Genomic DNA, 13093 nt, shown 5'->3' with positions numbered 1-13093 from the left:
GGCATCAAAAGGGCAGACAATCTTATTTACCGTCTGTCTGTCATCATAGCTGGAGCTTGCAAAGGTCAGACCTTGGACCATTAGATAAATGCATATCTCACAAAGACGACGGGGTGGTGTGTATTATTTGGTATTTTAATAGGTTTAATTTGGGTCCAAATGCAATGCTGTGCGTGCTGCTTCATGAGTGAGGCAACCGCGTAAACGGAACAGGAAAACGAACTTGGGGGTATTAATAGATTGGTTTCTTAAAAGCCAACATGACAATGTGAAGCGAATGTTAAAAAGTACTATTAGTAACATTTATGCAATCATACAGTAATCCAGTAATTTGAAATAAACAGTATTTTTGACAGACCCAGATCTAATGCCGATCTGTTAAACTCATCACTAGTGAATATGGTGCTTTGAAGCTCACTTGCTGAAATCACATTCACTTTCATTTTGTTAAAAGTGAGTCATCTGAAAAACAGAAATCATTCTCTTGATCAGCACTGCACTGCTGACCATGAGCATTGTATCTCTATATACAGTAGCGTTTTAATCAGTGCATGAACTGCTGTGACAATATCTGCTCGTATTTAGTCAGTGAAGATACCTGCCTGAGAAGAACTTTGGTGGTTATGTACGTCAGTGCAAAAGATGGGGTGAAAAAAAGAAAAACTTTTAATTGCTAGGGAATAGTACTAACCCATTGATAACTGTAACCCCATTACAGGAAAGGTAGTATGATGTCTCTGATTTGGATATGGCAACATAAACCAAGCTTTGAGTAATACCTCCAAACCATGCATTGGTTTCAGTAAGTCAGTGCCAAGCTGAAGTCACTGTATCTCCCCACCCACCATGTAATGCAATCTTCTAAGATGGCAGTGATTTCGAGATTCGTGCCCATATGGTTTTGATGTGGTGAATTTGGGAGCTGTTTGTCTTTGGTTTTGAAACGGGTTACACTGGCATCCAACCAGCTTTGAGCTGCTTGAGACAGTGCAGAACAATGTGGAAAAAGCCGGTCTGCGTGTTTTATTTTGTATGTGTGCTTTCACTGTGGTCTCCACAGCCACCTCCAAGATGCTGTTTGTATAGCTCTTCTGATCATCTTTCCTGGGAATGGAGAGCAGAGAATTGCCGCTACAGTCATCAGCAGCAAACCCAGCCATGCTCTGTAAACGTGTGTCAATGTTTTTTTTCAGTGTAGTCTCTGGGGTATTACATATTTGTCACAGCATGTTAGCTGTTATCTGTTAGCATTACTCCTGCAGCACTTTACCAAGGGTAACATTAGTTAGTCCAAGATTCGTGCTAATTGGGGTCTATGGAACCAGCCACTTGTCACTGTCTCCAAGTTTAAATGTTTCTCTCATCAGTTAAGATGTTCTTGTCTTGATATCTCTACAGTCCATGTCTTGCTTTACATTTGGAGCTGTCTAAATTAGTGTAATTAAACTGTTGGGTTAAACTGTATTTCTGTGTTTTACATATATTTGTGAATACCTTCAAATGATCCCACTGTTAATAAAAAGATATGTAGTGAGGTAAGGTGTTAAATGAATTCACATACCCCCCATCTCACTATGGACGACCTTTCAATTAAATGTACAACAGCAAATGTTCGCAATTGGACACCAGGAACAACAGAAAATACAGAACTGTAATAATAATAATAACAATACAAAATAAAGAACAACGAATTTCTAAATCTAAAAGACTGTTACGATCACAAAAAGGAATGCAAGTCTGCGGGGAGGCCGTAGAACGTCACTGTCTCTTTAAGACTGTTTCGTTCTGCGCATGCTCGGCTGTTTGTGCAGTTCCTAATCCAAAAACAGCAGGATACGGCTGGAGCGTGGAGGGAGCAGGGGATAAGGATCACGGAATTATTGCACTTTTCACCATGGATTAAACCAAAATTCCAGAATAAAATACACATACTGCAATCTCCGCTAAAATAAAGAAAAGAGACTGAGTTTACAGATGTGTAGCGAGATACCAGCAAAGCGAGCAGTGATTGCTGCGTGTAGGTTGCTACATCCTTACCAAGAAACACTACATCCTTGTTATTGACTACCGCAGCCTTCCTGGGATTTCGAGCTGATTTTTTTTGGAAAATCGAACCTTTTGTTTGCTTATATTTTGATAAGGCGAGGGACTGTGATTTACAATGGACAGGGTTAGAAAAGAGACTCCTCTATACAAGCTTTATTGTTAAATACTTGATTTAATATAATTTGCGCTTTAAAAATGGCTGCTGGACAGAGCTTAAAGAGAGTTGTTAGATAAATTACGTTAAAATCCAATACTTTCTTTTTTTTTCTTTTCATCCTGAATGATAAAGCGTTAGACGTTGAATTTCTTGCCTTTCTGACTCATGCTTGCTTGTTTACTGTAGAACTCTGTGTTTTCATAAACAGAAACATCAGTCTAATCGTGGGAGAATTAGTGAAGTATAAACTATTTCTAATTCATTTTATTTTTCCCCAGGAATAAAATAAAAGCCGTAAAAGGCTTTCACCGCTGTCTTGCGGTGTCTTTTATTTTTAAACCAGTCCTCTTACCTTATGAAACTCAAATCTTATTTGAATTGCTTGGAAATTAAGACTTGGAATTATCTCATCAAGTACAATTTACAAAATAGCATTAGGGAATTGTAGACAAGTAGTCTTTTCATGCCAGAAAAAGTCGAATTTATTTTTTTAAAGAAATTCTGGAATCTTGAAAAAAGAAAATCGACAGTGCTGTATTTTTCCAAAAAAAAATAAATCTATAAATATATAAAGCATGGATGCTGGGAATATGCTCCGAAGGGGACTACTGCTTTTCAAAAGGCACGCATACCCACATTCTGGATGGGTCGATGTCAACAGATATTTATTGCTTTGTGTTTTGTTTCATCTGGTGCTTCATGCCGACGCATCCCTCGCAAGGTCCTGCGATAAGAGTTGCCATTCGGGAAGATGTTTCAACGGGACGTGCATATGTGACCAGGGATGGGTTGGAGAGCAGTGCCATCATTGCCAGGGCAGGTTTAAGTAAGTACATATGAAAGTGTTTTTTTATAGCTGAACGTTCAAGTGGGCGGGGGTTCACTGTGGATCTGATAAGGGTACAGTATTCTGAAGATCCCATTCAGATGCGGGGGTTCATTGTGGATCCGATAAGGGTACAGTATTCTGAAGATCCCATTCAGATGCGGGGGGTCATTGTGGATCCGATAAGGGTACAGTATTCTGAAGATCCCATTCAGATGCGGGGGTTCATTGTGGATCCGATAAGGGTACAGTATTCTGAAGATCCCATTCAGATGCGGGGGTTCATTGTGGATCCAATAAGGGTACAGTATTCTGAAGATCCCATTCAGATGCGGGGGTTCATTGTGGATCCGATAAGGGTAGTGTATTCTGAAGATCCCATTCAGATGCGGGGGTTCATTGTGGATCCGATAAGGGTACAGTATTCTGAAGATCCCATTCAGATGCGGGGGTTCATTGTGGATCCGATAAGGGTAGTGTATTCTGAAGATCCCATTCAGATGCGGGGGGTCATTGTGGATCCGATAAGGGTACAGTATTCTGAAGATCCCATTCAGATGCGGGGGTTCATTGTGGATCCGATAAGGGTACAGTATTCTGAAGATCCCATTCTGTTGAAATAATCACAAGCTAAATATATTGTTAAGCAGAATTCCCAGTTACTGCAGCTGTGTTACGGACGGGTTTGCAAGTGTTTTGTTCCGCGGACCACCGTGGAATTAATGCAAATAGCCTTTGCAGAACAGAGAACCCTTTTGTGTAGAAACGAACACACACAATCTTTAAATTATGCCCCAATTCTCATTTAAAAAAAAAAAATAATAATAATAATAATAATGAGACAATTTAGTCATTTCGCGAAATGCTACAAGTTCCCAAAGAGCACGTTTGTGTGTGTTTAGATTGTGTTGTGGTATTGGTAGAATATAATGTAAATTCCGTAAGAAAAGGGCGTGAAATAGTTCATTATGTGTCTGAAATGAACAAGTGGCTACTGTGTATTTATTTTGTTGTCATCTTGAGTCCTGATTAATGTTAAGCGATGAATATTGTATATCTGCAGATGTGGTGGTACACATATTTACACTCTTGTTCCGGTGGGCAGTTGGTGAAGAGAAAAAAAAAAAAAACAGCATGTAACCCTCGCGGTATTATTTATTGTAGCAAGCTATGTTTAATTCACATAATGATACAGTGTAGCCACAATGTAAAAACGTAACGTTGTTGTAACATTTCTTCCCACGCATGCTTTTTATATACCCGTGGCAGCTAGCTACCTAGTAAGCGTTTTTAAATCAAAGGCCATCTTTTTCTTGTTATGCCGGTCATGTTTCCACAGAGTCTAGTGTTCCAATGGGACAACACAGGATGGTATTCATTTTGTGTGGGGCAACCACATGGCCTGCGCTCAAACCTTGTCTCATATTTGATGCGACCATCACAGAATGCCGTGCACAGCACAGTGTCTGGGGGTTATAGTGCACCCTACCTTTCTGCATGAAGCACAGCATCTCATGCTTTTTTAGCAGCACTAGCATGCCATTCCGCAAGTGAACATTTTGCATTACAAATCATATTGGTTCAACAGAGAGCATTAAAACATCTGGAATAAAGGTCAACATGATGAACATAATGAATTCTGGTCGCATTGAAAAGGTTGTTGTTGAAGTAAGAAATACACGCATTTGGTATTGGGGTTATTGATTTGTATACTGAAGGCTAACCCGCCTCAAAGAGCCGCTTATCACGTGATCTGTAATCTCCGTGGAACTGTGTGACGTGTTTTAAGAGGTTGTTTTTGTGTATTGAGGAAGTAATCTGCTTTATAGCAGTGTCGGTGCTGAAGGGCGTGATTGGAATATCTGATGTAAAAGGACAATGCTGGGAGGAAATACTGTGGTGGATCTAGCAGCTCAATTCATATTTAACATACATTAATGAGACACTGAAGTCTCTAAATCCTATACAGTACCACTAGACCTGTACAGTGTGCATACTACTTTTCCAGTGTTACGTTTTATTTTTAGTTACAATATTAACTGATACCATTGGTTATAAAAGTTAGGTACACTTTTAAGTCCTGCTGAATTGTTTGCTACCAGTTTAATTTCAATGTGATTTATTTGATTTATGCAGCTCCTTTCATAACACAGTATCTCCAAACACTTTGCATGCCTGTTAAAACAAGGCTGCTGTATCAAGATAACAATACATTAACAAAATACATAAATAAAACAACTGAAGAACACAGCACACCAATAAGCAGCATGAAACACATGGTCACCAGATAAGCAAACAAAACAGATACAAACCATTATATGTGCAAGGCAAGTTATAAAGGCTGCAATATTCATTTACTAGGCATAGTTTTCTTGAACAATCCCAGTTTTATCGTTACAGTAAGGACTGTACAAAACACAATCTACTGAGAGTGATGCAAAGATAAAATGTTATGATTTTGTTACACCCTTGTGAAAAGTAATACAAAAAATAATGATGACCTAAAATAATATATTGGTAGCAAGCTGCTATGGAGGTGAGAATGATATTTAGCACAGCACCCTTCACTGTGTGTAGAATTACAGCACCACTGAGCTACCATTGCATCGCTACACTATTCTAACTGTGGGTCCAGCTGGGTCATGCCTTCACTATTGTGCTAAAGAATCTGCACTCTTGTAAAGGTACACACCTTCAGGCTTTTTTTTAGGACTCTTCTAGTAGGGAGAGAGATTTCTTTGTTTTTTTGGGTGGGCTTTTGCTTCAGTAATGAGGATTTTTTTTTTTAGCTTGTATAATTCGAAGCAGAGGGACGATCAATAAAAAAGAAGTTCAAAGACAGCAAGCTAAGCAGAGATATTGAATTCTTGAAGAAAAGCTTTGTTACTGCAAACTGCTGTTCATGATTGAATGATTTCTGGAGTAAACAGCGTGTCCTTTATTTGATAACATTTCCAATTTAATTCAAACAATCTGGGGAAGATTGTAGCGAAAACATTGAATGTTTTTACTAATGAGATGCCGAGCAGTGCTGTGATAATACCTGACATGTTCCATTACACCACAAGCCAACTGGAATTCATCTGGCTGACAAATGCAGATCTTATCTTACTCCAATGGGCATTCTAATATAACAGCGCATTTAGATTGTACCTTTGAAGCCCTTTCTCTTGTTTGAAATCCCACACATTGTAAAAAGAATGGTTTGAAACGGTTGATACCTGGACAGTTCATTCCGTATCATATATTTCTTACTAAATGGGGGGGGGGGGGGGGGGGGGATCTCTGTTTTGCAATGTACATATTGATGACACATTTTTGGTAATGCAGCTTAATATGTGCTAAAAGTGGTTCCAACAAATAGTTATTTGTAGACAGTAAAACAGTCTCCAGTGGCAGGTGGTGTTCTCAGGCAGATGTTTATGTTTTTGTCAAAGAATTAATAGGGTATAAAAATAGACCGCAGAATTGCTTAGAGGAGCTTGGTTACAATGGTGTGGAGCAAAATCATTTAGGAAATGTTCATCCAATATTAAAACACAGGACTGGATATGAATTATCAGCTAAGGAACAAAAAAACAAAGATGTAACATAACAATTTCATAGGGCACACCTCCCGAATATGCAAATTTGAAGGGGGTTTAATGACCAGTGTTGGGACTTGAAAGCAAAGGTTTTTCACAGAATTTGGAAGACTGGTCCCTAAGGTTCTTACAGCAATGCTTACATTTTAAGACCCGCATCCCCTATAGGATAAAGAGTTAGGCTGAAGTTCGAATAAAACTCGTCAGTCACCCCTCGACTGGCAATTTGCCAGAAGTGAGTAGGGTGCTCCTAGTATTTTTTTGCTGAAAAGCCCTATTCGTTACAAGTAGAACGAGGTGCTACACATGGTGGTAGCATCTAAATTGCACCCAGGTTGATTTTTCTGGTCAAGGTCCCTTTTTCACTTTATGTTGACCTTTGCAAGGTCACAGGTCGAAGGGGACATTTAAAAAAAAATAATAATAATGGCTATCATTTCTGAACTCTGTGTGTCTGAAAACCCCCAGGTGAATTTATCCAGGAAAATCTGAGACGGACGGGCAACAGCACTGGTTGAGTTGGCATGGAATGACCCCATACCAAATAAAGTGCTCAGTTACTTGTCCCTGAAAAATGTTTTGAAATGGGGTTCTGTTGGTAGCTTGTGTAAAGATGTTTTGAAATGGGGTTCTGTTGGTAGCTTGTGTAAAGATGTTTTGAAATGGGGTTCTGTTGGTAGCTTGTGTAAAGATGTTTTGAAATGGGGTTCTGTTGGTAGCTTGTGTAAAGATGTTTTGAAATGGGGTTCTGTTGGTAGCTTGTGTAAAGATGTTTTGAAATGGGGTTCTGTTGGTAGCTTGTGTAAAGATGTTTTGAAATGGGGTTCTGTTGGTAGCTTGTGTAAAGATGTTTTGAAATGGGGTTCTGTTGGTAGCTTGTGTAAAGATGTTTTGAAATGGGGTTCTGTTGGTAGCTTGTGTAAAGATGTTTTGAAATGGGGTTCTGTTGGTAGCTTGTGTAAAGATGTTTTGAAATGGGGTTCTGTTGGTAGCTTGTGTAAAGATGTTTTGAAATGGGGTTCTGTTGGTAGCTTGTGTAAAGATGTTTTGAAATGGGGTTCTGTTGGTAGCTTGTGTAAAGATCTTTTGAAATGGGGTTCTGTTGGTAGCTTGTGTAAAAGCTGATGGAGAGGCAGTCCTGAATGCAAGTCTATTGTATAATACACAGCTCACATGTAGGCTATGCACAAGTGACTTCTTTATTCCCTTGCAGCCTGTAACCAATTATGTTTAGAAACATTTTCTGATTGAGGAATCAGCACTTAGTTTTTTTTAGTTTGTATAATTTGAAATATGACCCAACGGTGTCTTATACACAGTTTTACTTTACATCCTTGCTTACGATTGTAAGTCGCCCTGGATAAGGGCGTCTGCTAAGAAATAAATAATAATAATCCTACCAACCCTGTAACTGGTTCAATCTGAGGAGTCTACTGTAGTTATATTTATTTTATTTACCATGGGTGAATACAGTGAAGTTCTCTGCTACACAATGATAGATGCAGAACAATTGAATTCCATGCTAACCATGTGGGAGTATGGGAGTGTGCAAATACAGTAATTTGCTCCCCAGGCCTACAGTACTGTGCTGCAAAACATAAGACATCAAATGCACTGGTGAATATGAGTGCCATTGTAATCTGGAGTAACACGAAAGTGCAGGATGGGCTATAGTTCTGTACTCATTTGCTTTAGCACAGTACAGTGTCTCTAGGTTCTGCACAGGTTTGACACAACTGACATTCAGTAATGGGTAGGTATTAAACATTCTCATTGCAGTTCTGTTATGCATTCTAAAGGAGCATGTTAAACCACTGTGGTATGGGTCACTCCACATAACCAGCAATGGGATTTGTACATTGTATTTCTAAGCAGCATGCTTCCCCTGGAGGTTTAATCTACCCCATCACTGAGAAATGTGAGCCCTGTTTCTATGCAGGATAGGTCTTAGAATAACTCTGTTGTGCCTGGATCACAGCTTGACATGCAGGACTTAGATTAAAATGAACCTCTGTACAATCAAGAGGGTCTTTGCTGCAGAGATGTTTCTAGGAAGTGTTTATTGTTGGGACTCGATTGCTGGTCTGTATTTGCTTTGCTGTTTTCAGTCTGCCTGATGTGTCGTGCATACAAAGCTTGACAGTAAGCCATTTGATCATACCTAGAGTACAGACTGAGGTGCTTTGTTTCTGTATTTGGGACCGACATTTGTTCCTTTAAAAACATGTACACAATTATTTTCTGAGATGTGTATGTTGTAAATCCTAACTCCTTCTAAAGACATTTCTTTTCAAGACTGGTCTCCAGTGATGGTAACAGGGGTGGCAATAAGATTCCCATTGCATAGAGTTTGATCCATTCCTGGTTTTACTGTGAGTTTTTAATAAGAAGACACACCTGAACTTGTTACCTGTGGACACACTGTGGCTAATCAAGCTCATCATAAAAGCTGGAATGGGTCAAACTGCTATGCTAGTGGCAATACACAATATCTGAAATTCATTAGAGCAGAGAGGATTCTATATACAACACGCTTAATCTACACTAGGCTTTAAAACAGTAATTGCATCTTTGTGACCCCCCTCCATATACCCCCAGATGGAATGTTTACAGCATTCTAGCACATGATCTGCCATCTAATATTCTATACAGCAGGGCTTCAGTGTGCTGTGTAGGAACCCTTCCCTAGTTCACTGTTACAGTATGAACTCATGAATGTGTCGGCCCATGTACTACGGTTACACAAGTAAGTAAGCCATATAAATGAAATGAAAGAAGAATGAAGGCTGTCTCTTTAAATGTGAGTCAGTCTTGCTGCTATGTACACAGGCATGTCCGATTCAGTGGCTGATAGTGTCCTGATCAAAGCCCAAAGCTAGCTGTGTGTTACACAATACTGCAGTACACAGCAGTACAGCACATACATATCAGAAGAAGAAATGCCCACAGAGGACAGACCTTTTTTTATTAAAAGAAAACTGCTTTCAACACGATAACGGCATTGATTTTGCACCAAACTTCTATCATACACAAGCCTTCTGTAGACATTTTGGATTTGCATTTGGCTATAATGCGATAAACTCTTGATTTCATCCAAAAATGTTTAACCATTCAGGTACTGTCCAGTATTGCAGGGTTATGCATGTACTGTACTGGTTGGTATTTGTGTAGGGTGGGTATTTCGCCAATAAATCCGATTATTTTCCCTACTTCTGTTGCTAAGTAATTCTCCAAATGTAATTCCCAAAATGTCTTCTCCTTCGAAACAGGAATCGGATTCTGTTTCTGGATGCTCCTGTTTCTGTACGACTCCCTTTCAGAACGGTAGAGGAGCAGGGCACCCACCTGGCAGTTCTACCTGCAAACTGAAGCCAGCCGTCTCAGTATTGTGTCAAAATGTCAATTTAAAATACTTTCCCGCTGGAGCCTGTTGGGTTTGAAAATGTGAGCCTTTCAGGAGAATTGGATCATAGTGTAACAGGAAGTATCCCACAGTGAACTGGTGAAACGCTGAAGTACAGGCATTTATTTGTGCCTGCTTTCCACAACGTTAAGAGGGTTATTACACGATCAATAATTCAGCTAATCCTAAACTAGAATGCCATAGCAGTATCCACTGAGCTGGGCTCCAGGGAGGAAACAGTGCAGTGTCCCAGGGGACAGTTCTGCAGTGTGCTGGGGACCCTTGGAGATGCTGTAAGACCTGAGAGAATGTGCATGACTGTGGAGCGCACAGAGCTTCTCTTGCACACCTTTAGAGGCGTGTGTACTGTGTAGACACAGTTTATAGGTGTGTGTGCTGTGTAGACATGGTTTACAGGCTTGTGTGCTGTGTAGACACGGTTTAGAGGCGTGTGTGCTGTGTGGACACGGTTTAGAGGCGTGTGTGCTGTGTGGACACGGTTTAGAGGCGTGTGTGCTGTGTGGACACGGTTTAGAGGCGTGTGTGCTGTGTGGACACGGTTTAGAGGCGTGTGTGCTGTGTGGACACGGTTTAGAGGCGTGTGTGCTGTGTGGACACGGTTTAGAGGCGTGTGTGCTGTGTAGACACGGTTTAGAGGCGTGTGTGCTGTGTGGACACGGTTTAGAGGCGTGTGTGCTGTGTGGACACGGTTTAGAGGCGTGTGTGCTGTGTGGACACGGTTTAGAGGCGTGTGTGCTGTGTAGACACGGTTTAGAGGCTTGTGTGCTGTGTGGACACGGTTTAGAGGCGTGTGTGCTGTGTGGACACGGTTTAGAGGCTTGTGTGCTGTGTGGACACGGTTTAGAGGCGTGTGTGCTGTGTGGACACGGTTTAGAGGCTTGTGTGCTGTGTAGACACGGTTTAGAGGCGTGTGTGCTGTGTGGACACGGTTTAGAGGCGTGTGTGCTGTGTGGACACGGTTTAGAGGCGTGTGTGCTGTGTGGACACGGTTTAGAGGCGTGTGTGCTGTGTGGACACGGTTTAGAGGCGTGTGTGCTGTGTGGACACGGTTTAGAGGCGTGTGTGCTGTGTGGACACGGTTTAGAGGCGTGTGTGCTGTGTAGACACGGTTTAGAGGCGTGTGTGCTGTGTAGACATGGCTGGAAAGAAAGGATTGCCTAGAATGGTGTGGATCGACACGCAAGTTAAAGTACAGCAAGTATACAGCAAGAAAATGCGATAAATACATTGTAACTGGACACAGAAGTGCTGCTTAACCCTGACAAGACATGAAGCTTCATATCTGCAATAGCTTCTGACAAAACCAGTCCCATGCACAGTAACACTTTGTAATGAATTGCACTGGCAATTAGACAGGTCGCAGGTCACAAACTCTGTTCCTGGATTCAAATTCAGCATTTTGAACACCTGGTGCTGTTATATAGACACACTATGGGAGAATAAGCTTAAATAAAACCTGGAATGGATCAAACTACCATGCAATAGCACCATGGAAATGATACAGTGTGTTACTATTTTTGACCTGTGTGTGAGAGAACAGCAGAGTGGATGTGTCCCTGCTTCTTAGGTTCCACCACTCCACACATGTGGCAGATTCCTTTTCCTGGCCTGAGGGTATAACATCACTCATTCATAAACTGTAAGCTGATATCGGAGGCGATTCAAGTGAGTTCATTGAAAACGGTTCATAATGTTTTCAAAGGCTTGCTTGGTAACTTCAAAAGGAGTTGCTTGAAATAGTTCCTTCTCATCGGTACAGCAGCCTGTGTAGAACAGCAGCCTGTGTACAGGACAAGCCAGAGTTTATTATTTAGTTTTCTCTGTGTTCCAATAGGGTTGCACACTGCAGTTGGACAAACTAATAGAAACACTTAAAGTTGCCGTAATAATGTATAAGGTCCTTCCTGGATTAGGATCGTCCTCTCTCCACTACTAACTCCGTATATTCCTTTTCATTCTTTTGAGATCAGAAAATGCAGAACTCTTTAGTTGTTCCAAAAAAAAACGCCTGAGCTTTTTGCTGTCATGCTCCTCATTTGTGGAATTCTATTCCGTTTTACAGGTCGAAACATTGGATTATTTTAATTGAAAACATATATTTTTTATGTGCTTTTATGTAATTGGTTGTAGCTGGAGTGCATTGTGCATCTGAGCTGTCTTGTTTTGTTTTTAAACTTTGTACAGCGCTCTGGGATGCCATGGCGTGAAGGGCGCTATATGAAAATAAATTGGTATTGTATTGTATTGTATTGTATTGTGTTTTATTGTTGTAGATCCACTGTGTTATCTAGGCAGTAAAAGGCTCTAGGACTGTTCAGCACCACTCGGGCAGTTCCTCAGGAAAGATATTGTAGAATGATTTTAGATGATGTCTGATTTTTCTGCAGCTATCTTTTTGTAGCAAGGAGATACAGGAAAGATATCTAGACAGTATGTAGTGGTGCAGAAGATGGTAGGCCTGCAGCTCACTCCACTGTGCTTTTACATGACAAAGGCTTTGGAAATGTGTTCCTAAATGAACAGGTCATTCCCAATCCTCTGCACTAGATATACTGAACTAGGATTCTGCTGCTTCATTGTGAAAGGGTGTGTCCATCTCTCAATGTGCTTGGGAATGCATGCTGTGTATTCAAAGGCTGTTGCTGGTGAGCCAGGTAATGTTACTGTAATATATTAATGGGTTTCAATTTAAACAAACAAGAAAAAAAAGTGGTTTATTAAACTGTGCTGCACTGGTAGTGACTGGAATGTAACTGAGCCAGGGAATCAGCAAACCCTGACTGATATCATACGTGATGTATTTCAAAACACTTACAGTATTAACTGTGCCTTTGCTTACAAACTGTACATTTTACAGATTGTGTTTGAAAGATACTGCACGGTTGGAAAAACAATCCCACTAGAATGAGTTTGTGTTCTGCACAGAAAGCGTTCGATCCCCATGGGGATAATTATTATCTTTGTTATAATATGCTTTTTAGGGAAATCGTTTGGCATACTGCATGTTTGCTTATTTCTGATGTTGTCCCGCCCCCAAAAAAACAATTTGAAGCAGA

The 13093-nt window shown here is 40.6% G+C and overlaps 1 protein-coding gene across 6 annotated transcripts in view; it reads left to right on the top strand.

Annotated features, from left to right (window-relative positions):
- Positions 1-1807: 1807 nt before the first annotated feature.
- atrnl1a (attractin-like 1a) overlaps positions 1808-13093 on the top strand; it is a 200490-nt gene continuing 189204 nt past the window's right edge. For all 6 annotated transcript variants that reach the window (XM_034026182.3, XM_034026181.3, XM_059026008.1 and 3 more), the window contains exon 1: positions 1808-3029. In XM_034026182.3, coding sequence (XP_033882073.3) covers positions 2779-3029 — 251 coding nt within the window. In that variant the 5' untranslated portion in view covers positions 1808-2778. The remainder of the gene's footprint in view (positions 3030-13093) is intronic.

The sequence above is a fragment of the Acipenser ruthenus genome, chromosome 7, assembly GCF_902713425.1.
Source record: "Acipenser ruthenus chromosome 7, fAciRut3.2 maternal haplotype, whole genome shotgun sequence".
Taxonomy (NCBI): domain Eukaryota; kingdom Metazoa; phylum Chordata; class Actinopteri; order Acipenseriformes; family Acipenseridae; genus Acipenser; species Acipenser ruthenus.
The sequence above is the reverse complement of the archived record's forward strand: the minus strand, read 5'-3'. Positions and strand labels throughout refer to the sequence as shown.